This window comes from Cariama cristata, unplaced genomic scaffold (assembly GCF_000690535.1).
Source record: "Cariama cristata isolate BGI_N322 unplaced genomic scaffold, ASM69053v1 scaffold12350, whole genome shotgun sequence".
In the NCBI taxonomy this organism is placed as follows: Eukaryota; Metazoa; Chordata; class Aves; order Cariamiformes; family Cariamidae; genus Cariama; species Cariama cristata.
The window spans coordinates 62,451-81,654 of NW_009595325.1; the positions used below are offsets into that span (position 1 = coordinate 62,451).

General features: G+C 44.5%; 2 protein-coding genes across 2 annotated transcripts in view; one reads left to right on the top strand and one right to left on the bottom strand.

Annotated features, from left to right (window-relative positions):
* Nucleotides 1-10,340, top strand: part of ITSN2 (intersectin 2) — a gene marked incomplete at its 5' end in the record, with an annotated part of 52,880 nt that extends 42,540 nt beyond the window's left edge. Inside the window, 11 exons of the mRNA XM_009701688.1 lie at nucleotides 1,518-1,639; nucleotides 2,531-2,637; nucleotides 3,279-3,462; nucleotides 4,305-4,403; nucleotides 4,532-4,699; nucleotides 5,563-5,775; nucleotides 6,512-6,633; nucleotides 7,189-7,271; nucleotides 7,434-7,517; nucleotides 7,814-7,987; nucleotides 9,064-10,340. Of these exons, the coding sequence (XP_009699990.1) occupies nucleotides 1,518-1,639; nucleotides 2,531-2,637; nucleotides 3,279-3,462; nucleotides 4,305-4,403; nucleotides 4,532-4,699; nucleotides 5,563-5,775; nucleotides 6,512-6,633; nucleotides 7,189-7,271; nucleotides 7,434-7,517; nucleotides 7,814-7,987; nucleotides 9,064-9,221 (1,514 nt within the window). The remainder of the gene's footprint in view (nucleotides 1-1,517; nucleotides 1,640-2,530; nucleotides 2,638-3,278; nucleotides 3,463-4,304; nucleotides 4,404-4,531; nucleotides 4,700-5,562; nucleotides 5,776-6,511; nucleotides 6,634-7,188; nucleotides 7,272-7,433; nucleotides 7,518-7,813; nucleotides 7,988-9,063) is intronic.
* Nucleotides 10,341-11,638: 1,298 nt separating this feature from the next.
* The window catches only part of FAM228B (family with sequence similarity 228, member B), an 11,135-nt gene continuing 3,569 nt past the window's right edge, over nucleotides 11,639-19,204 (bottom strand). Inside the window, exons 3-8 of the mRNA XM_009701678.1 lie at nucleotides 18,895-18,969; nucleotides 18,014-18,211; nucleotides 14,262-14,339; nucleotides 13,330-13,417; nucleotides 13,080-13,224; nucleotides 11,639-11,681 (exon numbers count right to left, since the gene is read on the bottom strand). Of these exons, the coding sequence (XP_009699980.1) occupies nucleotides 11,639-11,681; nucleotides 13,080-13,224; nucleotides 13,330-13,417; nucleotides 14,262-14,339; nucleotides 18,014-18,211; nucleotides 18,895-18,969 (627 nt within the window). The remainder of the gene's footprint in view (nucleotides 11,682-13,079; nucleotides 13,225-13,329; nucleotides 13,418-14,261; nucleotides 14,340-18,013; nucleotides 18,212-18,894; nucleotides 18,970-19,204) is intronic.

Here is a 19,204-nt window from a genome sequence, read left to right on the forward strand (position 1 = left end):
CTTAGGGATACAAAACAGAACTGAAAAGTCCTGATTTTTAAATCTAGCTATTGTGTTTACTGTTTTACTTCATTGTATAGTTCAAAGGGTTTCCCTGTTAAAATACTTGGAATGGTATCAGAAAACTTCATGTGACAAGTGTTTCTCTTTTGCTGAAGGTTGCTGCTCCTTCAGAGCAGCTTGATGCCTGCGCAGCAGGAAACGCACAAGCCTATGAGGTTCCCATTAGGCCACTGTCACATCAAGTTTAGCCAAATGTTTAGTGCTTCTTGGGTTCCCCCCTGCCCCCCGATTTATTACTAACTCACTTTCATGTCATTGTTTAGAGCAGCCTTCCAGATCAGTACAGATCTATACGTTGACAGCGAATAGAATCAAGTCACATTCTAGTGCCCTAAATGTGTGAGGGTGACGAGGGAGACGCAGCCCTTTGTGCTGTAGCTCACGCTGCCTTTTATGACACCTGTAAACTTTCAAAAAGTATCGTTCCTCTAGAAATGCCAGATCTAAATGAGTCCCTATGATGTCCTTTCTGCTATCCTGCAAAAGCCACAGTTCACGTCGTATTCAAATCTGATGCCATCACATCAAGCGAATAGATATATGTTCTCAAATGCTCTGTAATTGTTTCTATTTTCTGCCACCCTGCTGCTTTGCAGTACTCTGCTAGCACGTGGTGGCTAACGGAGGGATCAGAGTTTGACTTTGTGTGCTCTCCTTTACCAATCTAAACATATTCACCACTTTGTTTTTACCGGTTTTTGATTCAGTTACTAAATTTCAAATATTGATGTCATGCTTACTAACATGTATACAGTAAAGGAAAAAGCAGTGTGAAGCTGTAGAGTCTGCATGTTATTACAGAAAACGTGGGGTTTGTGTCATTGAATGTCTAGGTGTTCCGTGCATGATTTTGAGGCATAAAAATAATTCAACATATTTCAGGCTCATCTTGTTTCTAAACAAGATAAAAAGTTGTGCAACTGTGAAGTTATGGAACTATAACGTTATGCATTATAACTTTACGAGTTTGTACTGGAGGTTTGTATCATAAATTAATAACTAAAGCAGAATACTTTAGAGATGGGGTGGAGATTAAAGGTGTAGTGTCCTAAGTCAGAACCAGGCGCATTTTAGATGACTTCATCTCACAAAAGACATTGCGTAAGGTAAGAGAAAAATCAGTTTTGAAACAGTATGGCAGAAAAGGAGAAGAGATGAGAAAAATCATGAGACAAGTGGAGTAGCAGGAAGTCAGGAATTCTTATTCTGCATCACAGTACAAGAACAAGGGATGTTCAAAGAAATACAAAGGTGACAGAATAAAAAATGACATGAAGGGAGGAGGGCATCAATCACTACATCACTCGATTTTGAAACCAGCTGCTGCTGTGGACGGGGTTTTACCACTGTGTATATAGTCTGAACCGTAGACTGATGTATGTGGATGCAATTTTGTTAATTCATCAGATCTGATGGCCTGAGCGGGATCTAAATGAGGGGCTTACTTCTTGTAGGGTGTGCTGATCTCCAAAGCCTTGACACTATGCAACCGATGGAAAGGAAAAGGCAGGGCTACATTCATGAACTCATTCAGACAGAAGAAAGGTATATGGATGATCTTCAGCTCGTCTTAGAGGTGAGATGTCTTGGATGTGAAAATGCATTTGGAAAAAAGAACACCTCTGTCCTACTGAATCATAACAATTAAAGGATTCTTACGAGTTGTGAAATGCTGGAGGAAGAAAGGTGCCCTTTCTAGCAAATGTTATGTGGTTGTCCACCAGGCAAAAACATCACGTTGTGAAAGCCATCATCTTACAAGGACCTTCCTGTTTTCCAAGTCCTGTTCTTAGGCCTTCAGGCTCAGTGTAAAGATGATGGGCTGGGCCAGGGTGTCTAGCAAAGCTGCACGGGCTCATGACAGAAGCTGTATAAGCACCATGAAAGTTTATCGCCTGCCTTCATCTCCAATTTTGTTTCTGGAAGCAAGACCACTTCACTAGGCAGGGAAGGAGCTGGCCAGCATTAGGTGGTCTTAGGCTTCTGACGACTTCTGTATGTAAACCTACTGTGTGGTGAAGCGTTAAAGATATTAAATCGACTGAGTCACAGGTATTCAGCTATCCAGAGGTAGTGTGCTGAGGGCCCCCGAAAGAAGCTGTAGTTCTGCACGCAGGTTGACTATGCGTACTCTGGGCATGGGGATAGGTGTGATACGTAAGTGTAATTTGTGTAGCAATTGACTCCGAAATCATGGGAACGCTCTTCTGTTGAACAGTCGGCCTGCAGGTCCCAGTGCTTGTCCCTGCTTTGCAAATGGTGGTGCTGGTGTCAGAATGAAGCCACACACTTAGGAAAGATAGCGGCAGCTGTCACAAGTGCTAGTAAGGAATTGCTTTTAACTTCTGAGAAATTGGACGCTGAGCATTTGAAAAAAAAAAAAACAAAATCACTGCTAGGCTAAACAAAAGGTTGAGCTGCTTTTGTCTCTGAAGAATTGCTCATCTTTCTCATTTTTTGACTGCAGGTTTTCCAAAAACCGATGGCTGATTCGGGCTGTCTCACAGAAGGGGAAATGGGGCTGATCTTCGTTAACTGGAAGGAACTCATCATGTCAAATACAAAGTTACTGAAGTGAGTACTTACCCCCATTTTTATGTTTTCCTCTTCATCTTTATTCTCTTGTTCCTTTCCCCAGGAAGTTTTCTGGTTTTACTGTAAATATTTGTCCTTGCTGATCATTTCCCGTACAGACGTGCATTCAGAACAGCTAAATGCGTTCAGACTACCTCACAAAGAAGGAGTTGTTATGAGAGAGAGGGAGGGGAATAAACAGGAAGAACAGACGCACATGTACTGCAATACCTTAGAAACAGAGCCTGCACAAAAGCATGTGCGCAGGAGGCGTTCTTCCCAATTTTCTGCAAAGCAACCTTCTATTCTCTAAAAATAAACTTTGGAGAGACAAAGTGGCTAATAATTCATTGAAATGGGGTGCTGGTTGAATGTAGAGGTTGATGCCGATTGTCCCAGAAACCTCAAAGGAGAGTCTCGGTCCCGCTGACCCCATCGGACCGATCCTTCAGCTCAGCGTGTTGTGCCACTGACTCCCTGGGGGTTCAGGCTGGACCCTGCGCTGCCTGGGAGCGCCCGTGCTGTGTGAGGGAATTCACCTCGCAGGCTTGCGTCCTTTCAGAGAGGGATGTTGTAAGGATCTTGATTGAGGCCTCATAGACTTGGCAGCAAAGTTGGATGGTGATTTCTTTCCTCTTCAGAGCCTTGCGAGTGCGTAAGAAAACAGGAGGAGAAAAAATGCCAGTGCAGATGATTGGGGACATCTTAGCAGCAGAGCTCTCTCACATGCAGGCCTACATTCGGTTCTGCAGCTGCCAGCTGAACGGGGCTTCATTGCTGCAGCAGAAAACCGATGAAGATGCTGATTTCAAAGACTACTTAAAGGTATCTTATTCAGTAGCTTTTGTGCCTTCTCCTTTCCTCAATGATAAGAACCTGTCTAACCAGCATCAACCAGATCACAATAACCCAGAAGAGTAAAATCTTGCAAAAATAGCTAAGAACCTTCCAAGGTGTATGTATAGGATGACCATGGTTAACACTACATATGCTTTTTATTTATAGACATGTCTTTCTCTCTAGCTCATTTATTACTCCATTTCCCATTCTATCACTTGTTACTTCCGTGTAACACTAACCCTACAAAGCTACGGTGCAGGTAGCTTCCCAAGAATTCATGCTGTCAGAAAGGGTAAGAGTCTGTGGAGCTGAAATAAAAAAAACTGTTGTTCTGAACACGCTTGTAATTCAGTGGGGCGTGCAGTGTGTCTGAACGGTGGGGTTGCAGCCAGGCCCGGAGGTGTGCCGCGAGTGTCACAGGCAGGCATACTGCAGAAATAAATGAGGAATTGCTGACTTTGAGGCCATGAAAGGAGAAATGCCAGAACTGTTGAGGTCAGGTGTTTGTTTCTTTCATTGCTTTGGGTTTTTTTTCAACTTGAGTGGAGCCTGTAATGTCAAATTAAAAGCTGGAACGGTTTGGAATGTAAGTATTCTGCATGAACAATGATCGCACGGCTTAGGCTGGCAGCGTCTGAGTACGACAGCGCCGGCTTTCCTAGTTGTTCTAGATAGAAATATTGTTTGCTTATTGAAAAATCTAAGATTTCTTGGAATGCCTGGAAAAATGAATCTGATCAGACAGTTTTCAGTTTTCAGTGCAGTGAGCCAACTGTTTCTTGATGAATAATGCAATGTCTCTGTTAAATCTCTGGGTTGCACCATAGAAACTTGCCTTGGACCCTCGCTGCAAAGGAATGCCCCTCTCCAGTTTCCTCCTGAAACCTATGCAAAGAATAACCCGCTACCCTCTGCTCATAAAGAGTGTGAGTACCCTAAGTGAGGTTTTGTAGGTGAATGCTTTTGAGTTTGATTTCTCAGAGAGCACAAAGAAGTAGTACCTGTGCTTAACCCTATTTTTATCTTGTTTTCTCTCCCTTTTGATCCGTACCAGATTCTAGAGAACACTCCAGAAAACCACCCCGATCACAGTAACCTCAAGCTTGCCTTGGAGCGTGCAGAGGAGCTGTGCTCTCAAGTTAACGAAGGGGTGCGTGAGAAAGAGAACTCGGACAGGCTGGAATGGATACAGTCCCACGTCCAGTGCGAAGGTCTTGCTGAGGTAGCTGCGCTGATACGTTGTACAGTGGAGACTTTTCCGAGTCATCTCAGAAAGGCTGGGCGGGGGAATGGAAGTCCTTGCTCATATCCGTAACTGGAACGTCATCCACTGCTGAGCTCTTGGCAGAGAAGCTTTTATTAAATTCTGCTCACAGCCATAATGTGAGAAGCCCGTGTTTTTGCATGATTTTGGCAGTGGAGAGATCTTGATTTATCAGCTTAAAACTGATACCATTTAAACCACTAAATGAACAGAACTCTTCTCTCTGAAGTTCAGCTCGTGCTGCCACTGGGCTAAGTTGGCTGTTACTATGTGGAATTTCACTTAGTGTGTGTTTCCTAGGGATTTCCTTCACACAGAAAGGGCACAGAAGCCCTCAGTCCCAGATCCTCAAAGATACATGGGGTTCAGGCTCCTGTACCTTTCAGGACAGCCTTCCAAATGAGGTGTTAGAGCAGTTCTGCACTGGCTGCCAAAGGAACCAGGGCTTGACAGGCCCAGAAGGTCTGTCCTAGTTCTATCACCGAATCGTGCACCCAGAACAGGTGACCTGACTGCAGATACTGCAGGCTCTTCTTAAAACACAGCTTCTGGACCACAGAAAAGTGGTCATGAGGTAAACACCTTCATCCAGTCAGAGCCTTGTATGTGTTGTTCGTAAAGCTTAGATCTGCTTTAAGCTGGGAGTAGTGCTGATACCATGGCAGATCACAAAACAGTTGCCCTTCTCTTCATTTGTAACTAAATTCATTAAACAAAACGGAAGAGCATATTGAGCAGCTTGAGCAATCTCCCCTGCAGAGAGGAGCAGGAACTGATGTCTGCATTAACTTGCTGCTGCTAATGGGTTTTGTCTCTCCTAGCAACCTGTGTTCAACTCCCTCACAAACTGCTTGGGACCACGGAAACTCCTGCACAGTGGCAAGCTGTACAAGGCCAAGAGCAGCAAGGAGCTGTACGGCTTCCTTTTCAATGACTTCCTCCTGCTCACCTACATGGTTAAACAGTTCGTATCTTCCAGCTCTGATAAACTGTTCAGCCCCAAATCCAACTCCCAGTTCAAAATGTACAAAATGGTGAGTGAATCAAGGTGCCTCGTGGTCATGTTGATACCATGGAACCTGGCTTCTGATGAGGAATGCTGTTCTCCCTACTGGGATTAGCCGTCTGGCCCCGTTTGATTGTTTGTTGTCATACGGGCACGTACTGGCAGCCAACATGCATGAATGCCGTTGGCTTAGTCCCTGGAACAGGACAGGCCTCTGTGTCTTGGGTTAATAAACACTTCTGTTCCCTTTGGGGTGAAAGGGCAGAAAATAGCATCATGCCTGAGCGGCTGAGTGGGATGTTCAGAAGCAGGAGCCTTGACTTTAAGTTTGCACAAGTTTCTGCATCCACAAGAAACAACCTGTCCTTCTTTAGAAAACAGTAAAAGATGCAAAATGTTAAGTCTCTGTGTCCACGCGGTGCATGTTCTCAAGATTCTGGAGTTGAGGAGATACATTTTAAGTATCAGGGCTGCTTTACAACAGGGAACCTGAGAGATTCCCAGGATTTCCAGGCTCCACACTGCATCTCTGCTTATGCAGTCCTGCCCCTTTCACAAAGCTCTTCATCTAGGAAGACAGAATGGGCTGTATCACCAGAGTAGTTTTTCTCTCAGTCCTTTCTCACGTCCTTTACACAGTGATCTGATTGTTCGTCCTGTGTTCTACAACTTTAATTTTCAAAAGAATGTATTTAAACATCCTTGTAGAGTTTCCGCTTATTGTCATGGTGATGCTGCCACAGTGATCTTTGCTTTTCTTTCAGCCTGTTTTCCTTAATGAAGTCCTAGTGAAATTGCCCACAGACCCTTCAAGTGATGAGCCAGTTTTCCACATATCACACATTGACAGAGTTTACACACTTAAAACTGACAACATTAATGAGCGGTGAGTAGTGAAAATGCAGATCTGAGCTTAAACCTGTTGATCGTGGCTGTAGGCTGTGTTTCCAGTGAGCAGACATGGAGGTCTCTGAGTTCAAGAACAGGATTTAGTCTCTTAGTCAGGAAATAAACTTGTTTGACTCTCATTTGACTTAGAAGTTTTCTCCAATTTTGTTGAGCTTGTGAGGCAGCGCTTGCAGTGGAATCCAGTCACATCTGCTGCTTCTCAATGTTACAGTTGTATAGAAGCATAGTTTAGTGCTGCAAAGTCCAGCATCCCGTAGGATTCTTCCCCACTCCTGCTCAGTCTTTAATGTGACCCAGCAGTCTTTAATAAAACAGCAGCTCCACTTTCATTTATTTAGGCTGATGCGGAAATGTGGCATAAGATTACATCCAAAAACTCCATCGCTTTAGTCTTTGAACTAACTTGATTCACGGTGCCTCTGAAACCCAGCGTGGGGGAAAAAAATGGCAAAAGAGATTGGGGCAGAGTCGCTGATATGGAGGAATTTCCTGCCTGTGGTATGACCCTAACCATAGGGATTGCTCTTTGCAGTACTGCCTGGGTCCAGAAAATCAAAGCAGCATCAGAGCAGTACATCGAAACTGAGAAGAAGAAACGTGAAAAGGCTTATCAAGGTACCTGCCGAGTTCCACGTTTCCCTCTCATCCCCGCGGACACATGGGCAGGGCCTTTTCTGGAGGATGCCACAGTGTCTCTGTAGGATCTCCCTCTTCAGATCTACTGCCAGTTTTTACGGTTGCGACCAGTCCATTTATTTCTGACTTCTTTGTTCCCAGCTCGCTCACAGAAAACCTCAGGAATAGGACGCTTGATGGTGCACGTGATTGAAGCAACAGAACTAAAGGCCTGTAAGCCCAATGGTAAGTGAAGGAAATAGTGTCAAATCACTTTTATTCCTGCAGTGTTTGGAAAGGCTTGCTGAGAGGAGTTTGGTGATTTGGGAAACATTGTGGTTTTGGCTACAGCTTCTGAATGAATTAGCCGTTATTTACCTTCAGGGGAGAGAGTGAAGAGCAGCTCTGTGCTGCTCTAGGATATAGGCTTTGCCTGACCCACGTCTTCTGGACAGCAACATCGATGTGTGTCCAGGCAGCCTCCAGAGGAGGAGGGAGGTTTCTGCGCTGCAGAGGTGTTTCACTGCTTGTTCTGTGTTTAGGGAAGAGCAACCCGTATTGTGAAATCAGCATGGGCTCTCAGAGCTACACCACGAGGACCCTGCAGGACACCTTGAACCCCAAGTGGAACTTCAACTGCCAGTTCTTCATTAAGGATCTGTATCAGGATGTCCTTTGTATCACCATGTTTGACAGGGATCAGTTCTCACCTGACGGTAAGTATGAACCTTTGTTTTAGGAAAAGAATGCGCTTTTTTGTGACTTGGGGTACACAGTTCCTCACCAGCAGTTCCAAGAGCCTGTAGGTATGAATCCTTTCTGAGAAATGTTGTGTCAAAGCAACTCAAAATTCAGTAGCCTCCCAGAGCCAACAGCTCTGGGCAGTGAGATGTGATCCCACTCTGGCTTTTCTGTCAGACACAGAATTATTTTTTGGTCAGACTGGGGAGACAGAGAAGTTGAAAGCCAAAGTTTTTCTCTCTCCCTATAGGTGCCTGAAAATAAAAAAACCCACATTTTTTGGCAGCCAGTTGCTTCTAGTACTCTTTAAAAGGTTAAGTGCTTTTTCAGGGCTGTGACACACAGTTGATTATTGCAGATTTGCAAGGTGCTGCCCTGACCCGTTGCCCAATGTGTAACTATAGCTCAGTCTTTTCTCCTGTGAGGTAACGTGACTTTGTTAGGCTGCTTCTCCCAGTTGGACTGCTGAGTCTGTTGGTTTTTTTCAGTTCATGGTAAACTTTTAATGCACACACACAAAGATGTTATACATGAAATGGCCACAAAGAGGGTATATACTTTCTGAATAGGACTGTAAACCTGCTTAGTGGTAGTAATTGTTCTAAGGTCATCATTCTTGTGAAACGAATGATACATAAGCCTAATTAAAAGTTGGCTGAGCCAAAATAGTTGAATTTTTTTTTTTTATTGTCTTCATAGCACCACAGCTGACTTGCAAACAGGTTCCATCCCTTAACTCTGACCTTCCAGGTCTAAGACAGGAGAACATTTGAAAGTGTGTTTCTGAAAGGGAACTGTATTTTTAAAGCCCTTAGATCAAACTGTGACATAAAGGCATGTTTTCCATCCTCATTCCATAGCATTTTTGTCTTCTGAAAAGACCCTTTTTTGTCACTGCTGGCTGATTTACCCAGGGCTGAGGGCTACTCAAACAGGAGGCTTGGGAGCACTGAATACATGCTATGCAGCATTGCTGCTTAACCTGACACTTTCAGATTTTCTAAGCTTAATGTCTTTGCTTAACGAAATTTCTTATTCACTTGCCCAACAGATTTTTTGGGTCGCACTGAAATTCCAGTAGCAAAAATCAGAACAGAACAAGAAAGCAAAGGCCCCACAACTAAACACTTACTGCTGCATGAAGTTCCAACAGGTGAAGTCTGGGTCCGTTTTGACCTGCAGCTCTTTGATCAGAAAACACTCCTTTAAAAACGCTTTTTTAAATTTATGAAGGATGACTGAAGCTGACAGCCTGAACATTTTTTTGGTAAAAGATTCCTTGCCCCACACTGGTTATTAAGCAAGAGTTCCTGCTGCTTCCATATTTCCTCGTAGTTACTGGTTGTGTTTAGTTCCTTGCAGTGTTCAAAGTTGTTGTTGATCTATGCAAACACAAATGTTACTGTATATACAGTACTGTAGCTCAGTGCCTTTTTATTATGTTGGAATATCTTGGTTTTGGATGCCAATGTTTCCATTTTCAGGGCCATAGAAAGTATTAAGTAGAAATGTGGCGTCAAGATGTACGTGTATTTTATCACTTAGTCTAACATATAGACTGAGGAATGGTTGAAGCTCAGCACTAGAATCATTCCATTTGAAATCTGAAAAGTGATATCCACTGGAATCTTCCCGTCTCAGGATGATAGTTTTAAAGATTAAATGCTGAAGAAGCCTTAGCACTGGAGAAGTCTCCGATATATTGTATTTTCTTTAAGAATCAAGTGTAGTTCTTTACTTGACTTAGTTCTGCACTGAAATCAGTAACTGCTACTTGATTTTTCTTTCTGCTTCAGTTTGATTCATCATTCTCTGCTGAGACAATGTGGTTGTGAAGAATAACTAGAAAAAAATATTTTTAAATACTGTGACCCACAATAATGTGGAAAAATGCTCTTCAGCTTTTAGGTTTTTTCCTAAATGTAAGTTATTTGTGTACATTTCCTTGGTCTTACAGACCTCCATGTGAATCTTGAAGCTTTGACATTGCCAACATGTATATAGAGAGTAAAATATAAGTTTATTAATGTAATTTGTCTACAGATGTTTATTGATGCATAGTGATTTTTAAAAAAGTTTATTTTATTGTACAGAGGAATGTGAAATAATGAGAAAAACTTAGAAGACTAAATTCAAGAAAAGTTTATTACAAGTTTAAAAGGTTTGTTGGGGGGAACTGTCACCCCCACACAAATCTGTAACATGAGATTGGTTGAAAGCAAAATCTTTCTCTTGGCACCAAAATCAGGGATGGTTAAAAAAAAAAAAAAAGTTTGGTTATAAAGGGTTTGATACATTGTAACCATTGTACTGCCTCTTTAAACTGCTTTGTTGAAGAAGCACAGCAGCTGTTCGGAGCAGCACTTGTCCTTGTTTTCCATGGGTGCAGCAATACCTCCCGCTGTCTGACAGCTTCCCCCCACCCCATTGCCATCTGTGCACCCTCCTGTTACAGGGCTGAGTCAACCTCTGTTACTTTTAACAGTTTTTCTGTGGTTCAGTATTTCTAATCCTAAATAAAACTAAATCTTGGCAACTCTTGAGCGATTCTGTCTGTGCAGTGAGTTTGGAGCTTCTGGAATGAGCAGAGAGAAAATTCTGGTTTCAGGCTTTGACACGGGAGCTGCTGTGCGGTCACACCAGCAGCGAGACAGAGACCACGCTGGAACAAGAGAAACCGAGCTGTAGGGCACCAACAGCATTTGCTGCTCAGCACGGACTCTCTGACAAGCGCTAGACATTTTGGACAAGAACACTTAACCATCTCCTCTCCCCTCATTATTTCCTGCCTTCTCAGAACAACCAGGATGTACGTTAAAGTTTGATTTACTGCTGGTACACTGCCTCCAGGAGAAAGGCCTCTGACACCTTGGTAGTAGCCCAACATTATTTTGCAAATAATATTTTGCAAGACATTCACTGTGGGAGTTCTGATAAAGATTTGAACAAACACAACCAAACTATTATTTCCTTATCAGTGCTTTCTAAGCTGCTCTTCTGTACGTACACATCTGCTGACCCCGCACATAACCAGGAGCAGCTCCTTCTCATTCAAAGAGAGGGTTTGTTCGGAAATCTCAAGGTGACCTCTTTCAGCTTCATGCAAAATTGCAACAGCTATAGCTAAATTTTGCACGCTTTGCCATTCCCTCAGCCCACTGCTACCATTCATGCTCCCTAAAGCGGACTCGGAGCTGTGGCTGTTGCCAGTGCTGGGGACACCACATAGATGCTGCACTGCGTAGAAGAGGGGCCTAGCAGATGACTTCACCTTTTCTCACCGGTTCTCTCCTTTAGTATGAAGATTCTGTCACCCTGTAAACCAGAGAACATCAGCACTGTCTTTGTAGGGCTGAGCCTAAGCTAAACCTCCTAAAATAGTAGGCTTTGGCCTGTAGAGCATGGACTGGAGCTGGAAATAACAGGAGCAGCATCTCAAACATTTCTTTGGCTGCGGGGTAGCAGTCCTTCAGAACCACATCTTTAAGACAATGAGTTTATTGCAGTTTGCCAGCAGACGTAGCCTGTTACCACTTGCTTTGGCAGAAGACGTTAACACATATTTTGCAAATGGTATGTTCTGATGGCTGTGCTGGCCACTGCAGTCAGCTGGAGGACAGTCGACATCATTGGCTCTCAACATCTTTGTGGTGGCTGATGACTCTCTGCCTTTAAACAGAAGTAAAAAACTATTGCCAGGCCATGTGACACAAAGGCTGCTGTACCCCAGCACAGCTTCCCACACTAGCTCTTCCCCACACCAAGGCACTCCAGGAAATGTTTGTCTTTCTTTGTGACCAGTTTTCCTTCTAGACTATGCCATTATCCCATAACTGCTCTAAACAGGCAGTTTCCCAACAGCCTTGGGCCAGGAAGAGGCATAAAACTCTAGGGCAGGGACTGGGGGGGAAGAGCAGGCCGTGTTCAGGAGGACATCAGGCTCCCAGTTCAGCTTTGATGTTTTTGTCACTAGGGAGCAGGCGTTCCCTTCAGGGGTGTATACTGCAATGGCAGAACCAGAGAGCTTTCAGAAGGGGTGAATCAGAGCACTGGGACTTTAAAAACAAACAAACAAACAAAACCATTATAAAGCTTAGCTAGAGGATGTAACTTTCCAGAGTGGTGTGCAGGTCTTTCAGCATAGGCCAGTCCTTTACAGGATTCATGGCTTGAGCCAGGACACACACCATACCGCAGCAGTCAGAGGACACCGGTTGAGCAAACATGAGACAAGGCCGAGAGAGCTGGGACAGTTCAGCCTGGAGAAAAGATGGCTCAGGGATCGCATCAATGTGTACAGACACCTGAAGGGAGGGTGCAAAGAGCACAGAGCCAGGCTCTTTTCAGTGGTGCCCAGTGACAGGACCAGAGGCAACAGGCACAAACTGAAACTCAGGCGGTATCCTCTGAACATCAGGAAACACTTCTTTACTGTGAGAGTGACTGAGCATTGGCACAGGCTGCCCAGAGAGGTGGTGGAATCTCCATCCTTGGAGACCTTCAAAAGCCGTCTGGACACAGTCCTGGGCAGCTGGCTCTAGGTGGGACAAGCTTTAGTGGGGGCGGGGGGGACAAGATGACTTTCCAGAGGTCCCTTCCAACCTTCACCAGTCTGTGATACAAGTATGCCCTCACACTGCTCCCAAAAAATCTAGAAACTAACAGCAAAAAAAAAAAAAAAAACAACAAAAAACCAACAAACCAAAAACCCCAAGCAAGTATCAACATTAAATCCTTTCAGATCTTCCTGTAAAGCACCCAGGAGATACTCTGCCGGGCTGCACACAAAAAATGCTGGAAACTCCCCACCAAAAGCCACTTTATATCAAGGCTCAGCTTGATCATCAATGCTGTACTTTAATACATCCTGCAGTCCGTTCCATACCTGAAGGCTTTTCCTTCACCAACAACACCCCTTTCTCAGGAGAAATACAGAATAAAGCAGAATTCACCATTAAATTTAAGTTTCAGCAAATACTCTGCTACGCAGCCAAGAAGGGGAGGCCTCATCCACTGTAGCTTTTGTACCACCTCTCAATAATCAAGACATTAGCTCTTAGCTCTTACCTCTTCCTTTGGTGGACCTCACTAGCAATGTAGGCATGTGGTATCTTCAGCCACTCAGCTGCATCCATACGTTGCCTGCTCAAAGGCAGCAGTGGCAGTTCTGCTTTACGGAGTTTGTTCAGGTCTCTGGTAGAGCATGGTCTTCCTGGCAGGAAAGTAACAAGTGCTTCGTGTGAGCATCTACTGTCACAAGCAAGGACAGCCCCCCCAATATGAAACACTTCCAAAGGATACCAGTTGTTTAAAATACCTGTCTCACACTGCTTGATAATGCCTGTCTCAATAAACTTTCTTTGACCGTCTTTTAACAGAGGATCCGGTAAAGTTGGTATTGAAACCTGTGACACAGACAGTTATTTCATGCTTACACACCAATACAAGCACTTTGTCAGAGAGTCTCAAAAGACCAAAGTCAGTGGTGAATGTCAAAGTACCATTGGTTAGCAGGGAAGGAGCATCAACTTTATTTTTTGTGAATAAAAACATGAGGCATGGACCTGAGTGGCCTGAGAAATGCTGAGCGTCTCAGCTCCTGTGGCAGGCCATAACACATTCAACAACTCTGCCGCAAAGTTAGACCACAGACATGAGATCTGATCTCCTGGAGGCAGCTGATGTCGATGAACGCTGTGTGGCACATTACAATGAAGTATCAGCTCAGTCCCCACAGCTGCTGAGGCCTCACAGCATCCAGAAGGGATTTAGAGAATTGCACTTCATGGCTTTGTGTTCGAGCCCTAACTCTTTTATTAGGTACCCAAGTCTTTGGTGCATTTGAGTGAGCTTCTGTAAAGATCATCTGAACTCTCAGATTATTTCCTTCTACAGAGCACACAACCCAGCTTGCCTAGGAACTCACCAACACTAGCTAGACAGGACACTTCCCACACTGCCACAATGACTTTGAGATGAGGAAAATAAACCTCCCCCCCCCATTGCCTACTGTGCCACCTAATCTGGGCTTAGTATGGATCCAAACCATGTTCCCAGTGAAAACCATTTTCTAACACCTTTGGGCTTAAATGCAGTAGGAGCTGGGACCTATATTTGCTCAGTTAATAAAACTACAATGTGTTGCTCTACACCAGTTCGATAGTAACTCACTCTGCCTCCCTTCTAACCATTAACTTCCTGCTGGTCAAAGGGTGCATGTAAACCTCACAGCAGAAATAACCAGCACACCTTCCAGCAGTCCGTACGGGTCTTCAGGAAGAAGGGATCGTACTCTGATGGGTCATAATCGTCCAAAGCCACATAGCCCTGCAGGAGAAGCAGGTAGCGGGTCAGGTCTCAGAAGCTGTTGGTGATAAAACAGTGAGCGAGCAGCCAGCCAGGCACGGTACGAACACAGCACCAGAGGTGGTGGAGAAAAAGACTCCTGAATTTTCACACACTGCACCTCAGAAGGAAGGTGACTGAAGTGTAACAGGAAAATTCCTCCATCCATTTTAATTTATCACAGGCATAAATATGTAATAAATGATTTCATGAAGGATCCAGAAATAATTGCAGGCTAAAATGCTAATCACAACTAGGGCAGTCAAGAAAATGGAAATTTCATTCAAGGGAAAATGTTTTGACTGAGAAGGAAACAGAAAGAAAAGAACAAAAGGAAGAAGTGACTGAGCCCCCACCAGCCACAGCCCTAGGCAAGTTACGAGTCTGCGAGATGTAAGCTCCAAGTCTAGGTCATAGGCACGCTTTTCTGTCTATATATAGGGGTAAAGATCTGAACCATACCTAATGGTCCAGACCACAGCTCCATCTCTTCAAGAACTCTGCCTGCAACAAACTTCATGTTCTGCAGTTCAAGTTCCCTATGACCAGAGTTAGCTGGGGAACAGCAAGTACCACCACCGGGCATTCACTATTGACACCAAGACCAAAGAACACCAGATCAAACAGGCTATCAAGAAGATGAACAGATTCTGAGGGTGACACACTGATAAAACCTGGTGCTGAGAAAGGTGAATTACAACTATTTGTCTCCAAATCATAATGCACTGTTTACAGCCAATAAGCCAGGACGTAACTAAATTGCATCAAATAAAAGCTGTACAGATGACAAAACAAAACATGTAAGTTAAAAAAAAAAAAAAGCTGCAAGTGATGCCCTAAGAACAGGCCAAGCATATAAAATACTTCTCTCTACTACTCTGTCATTCTTCCAAAACCTTGCAAATGGAGTTTTACAGTTTTCTTGTGCAGATGATTCTCCAGGGGTGCCAGGAAGCAGTGGGAGTATTGAGCCCACAGCCCTCTAGGTCTCGGCCCTACACAGTTCTTTTTGGCAATCTGTGGATGCGATTTCAAGTTGAGAGTTGGGCAAACCATACTTTTAACGTCAACTGTTCAGGAGAGACTGCAAGACGAGCCCAAACCCAAAAACGCGGTTGAAGGTGCTCACATGGGGGAGTGAGCCAGGCCCCAAGGGTCTGTGCTGTTCCCAGGTGTTCAGCAGCCACCTGGGCAGCTCCATGGGCCTTGAGCTGCTGCTGAGTGTGAACACTGCTGCCTCTGCGCCGGCCTCTGCTCCCCACGATCTGGCAATTCCCCAGAGAGCAAGCAGCAGCTGCATTCACCGTCTCCTGTTTCTGTCCCTGGAAAGCTTTAATCCCTAACATGCCTCAATTTGCAGAGTTTTAGTGCCACCCCTTGGTTTATGATTACATTATCACCCCATTACAGCGTGTGCGGAGACTTCAGTCGATTGTGCTAGGTGCTGTACAGCACACCACGTTTGATCCCTTCACGCAGTCGATGTATTGTCACTCACACACCCCTTGGCAGAAAGCAGAGCAACAGCCTGCTCTTAAAAACCAGTCGGAAGGGTCTCTTACTCTGCAGCATTTCAGCCCACAATGCCTATAAAATCCTGGACTACCAGAAGCTGAGTTGTGGCTAACACAGCAGCAACCCAGGCCGGGGCAAATTCCGTCTCCTTGCAGACTGCAGCGTGGCGCTTCTGCTGGTGCCAGAAGAAAAGCAGCGCTGCTGCCATCTTCACACTGTGACCAACCATCTCACCACGCATCTGCAGTCCGTGTCCCTGGGACTGGGGGTAAGGAGGCAGTGAGAACAGGGATGAAAAGGAGGCAGATCTAAGGCAAAAAACCCACACATGAGCAGGTCACTGGAACAACGGAGAATCAAGGAAGGGAGGTAAAGGAGGAAGGCTCAGATGGCGTGAAAAAGGAGGCAGGAAAGTGAGTTGACAGAAAGACTGAGATGGAGGAACCTGGAAGGATAGTGAGGAGAAAGTGTTAGAGGGCAGGAGGAGAATGGAGGAAAGGAGGAGAAGGCAGTTTTGGAAAGCAAAGGACAGTGGAGAACTTAGAGGAATGATCAGAAGCAACAAGGAAAGGGAGACAGCACTGGGGAGTCTAACAGAAGAAAGAGGGGCGAAACAGTAAGAGACTTGGGGAGGGTGTAAAAGGGTTGACTGGGGAGAGAAAGAGGGTGAGAGGAGAGACTGAAGGAAGAAGAATGGATACAGAAAGAGGGACTGGACCAGTGAGAGAGACACAGGAAAGTGAGGAGATCTGGAGAACAGGACAAGGAGAAGGATAATAGCAGGGAAGAGAGCAAGAGAAAATGGACAAAAAGAAGGGAGGGGAAAAATGCACTGCCAGAAGTCAGTATATTAACCAATCCACGGAAGTGTCTTAAGTTCTGCAAAATTTATCATACGCTGTAACACAAAGTTACGCACATTAATTGTCCTGTTACTCTGAAAGGCTTCAGGCTGCTTTTCAGACATGCTGATGATAGAGCCGACATCACAGAGCAGAGGGAAAAGGTGGAGGCTGATCACTGGTGCTGTGCTCGTTCAGAGAGAAAGACACATCCCAGGACACCAGCCATTGCTTTTGGAAGACACCCAGCAAAGTCCTGACTTGATGCAGAAGCTTGCAAGATGGACTGATGCAGACCCACATATGTACAGGACACCCAACATACCCTAAATCCCAGGACTTCAGCTGTAGGACTGGCTCAGCTCGTTGTCGTTACATGCAGTTTAAATGCACGAGTCTTTCACATCACACCTTTGAAAAAGGGATCGTTTGCTCTCATTAAAACAACACAGCTCCCACGATATTTTCATTTCTGGATGGGAAGCTTGTTTACAGTCTCATAACTCCACTGTGCAGTGGTTTCCACTGACAACAAAAGCCTGCTCTATATAAAATACTATTCTATTTGTGGCAGATTATGTAACTGCTCTTACTGCTCTATATATCCATTCCTAAGATGCAGAAACTTGGGTCATGGGATCTGATATTCAACAGTGGTGTGAAATTTAGAGCAAAATCAAGAAAACCAACAAGTATTTCCTACGGTGACTGCAATTTTTATGAGTACTGAAACACATGGAACTACGGAATCCATGAGTTGGGTGTATTTACCTGCATGCAGACTTAAGAAAATTGTTTGTGTCTCCCTTATGTCCTCCCTTCTTTTTTTTCTTTTATAAAGTTTGATTAGTATCATCCAAGGCCATGAAACTGTTTCACTTGTGCTCTGCCAACATATTGCAGTTCTGCTCTGGCTGAACTCCTGAGACATGAGAGTGCGGTCCACGCCCTGGCCACAGACTCAGCCTTTGGTTTCAGCTGACAGAGCCCAAGGTTTTCCCTCTAACTGGTCCAGCACACGGAGGGCAACCCACACAATATAGTGTCTTATCATATTCAGAGCCCAGCACGTGCTCACTGCAATGCTATTGTTCAGATCTGATAGTGAACTTAATCAGCCAGCTGTAACGACATGTGTCACCCTGACAGAAGTCCCTGGGAAGAGTAAGTTAACAGGTAAGGCATATCTGAACTCCAGGCTACTCAACGGATCAGGAAATAACAGCTAAAACCCTGATCTTGTCCACAACCCTCTCTATGTAACCCTCTCCATGACAGAACTTTACTTCTCGTTCATACCTTCTTCTTACAGTAGTTTAAATAGAGAGTGAGTTGTTGTTCTTTCCTTTTCCGTATTTCTTCACTTGACTGGCTGTCCATTTTGTCCTCAATTTTCTGCAGCAGTGGCTCTGAAACATCCTCAAGCCATTTCTTATACAGGATCTCCTTCTTTCTCAGATTTAAGAAATCATTGTGCCTCAAATACCTGTCCACCTCCTAAGTAAGAAATGGAAAATAAAAACCATACAACCTATTGGTCAACCACATTAAAACGTCCACGGTGAAGCTATGCAGCTCGGCTGACCTGATCTGGCTGGTCACTGCTGCAAGGTCCCTGTTTTCCAGCCCTTCTTTCTGCTCCTACCTCACTCCACTTCGCACCCACCCCTTGTTTCCAAGCTCTCCCTCACACCGACTCTGGCATTCAGACTCTAATTTTTTAAGCTGTAGTGCAAGACTGGCAGAAAAATCATTCATTTTTAATGAGAGGTTAATGAGCTGAAATCACTTCAGAGCGAGGGTCTGATAAGCTCCAGACTGTGCAGGACAGGCAGCAGGAGAAGGCCCTTCTCCCTGCAGCACCAGCGATCTGCTAGATCAGATCAGCCCTCCTGCCCTTTAGTCACAGGCCCACCGTCACCACCTAATCACATCCACAGAACAAAAGTGAGGTGCAAACAGGTAAGTAAGTCACCAAGACGGGCGATTCCTAAGCTCATATTTAGGGTTACCACTTCAGTCCTATCCCAAGGAGACTAAGGAGGCCAGAAATTTGTACTTCTAAATGTAGTTTTCCAAGAATACAAATTGATAAGTTATTGTGAATCTATGAGGGAGAGAAAAAAACCTGACATGCAGGAAAGCACACAGCAAATGAGAGAAGAAATACCACTTCTTACCCTCACAAAATCATTTTCTCTGTCCAAGATGCACTGAGCAGAAGCAATGACGTCTTGACTTTCATCAGGTGCTGCCTAACAAAACATCAAAAAACTACACGAAGTAAAAGCAGGACTTAGAGCAGGAGTTAGAATTACCTTTGAATTCAAAATAATTACTTGTGTTGTGATTAAAGGCACATTATACCATAACCCAGCTGGCAGAATAGCACAGGCAGGCAAATCTTCGCGAGACTTGCTCTGAACAGTTAGGTTAAATGTAGCAACAGAAGAGTGTTGGAAGAACTGGAATGTAAATGTTAAGCAGGAC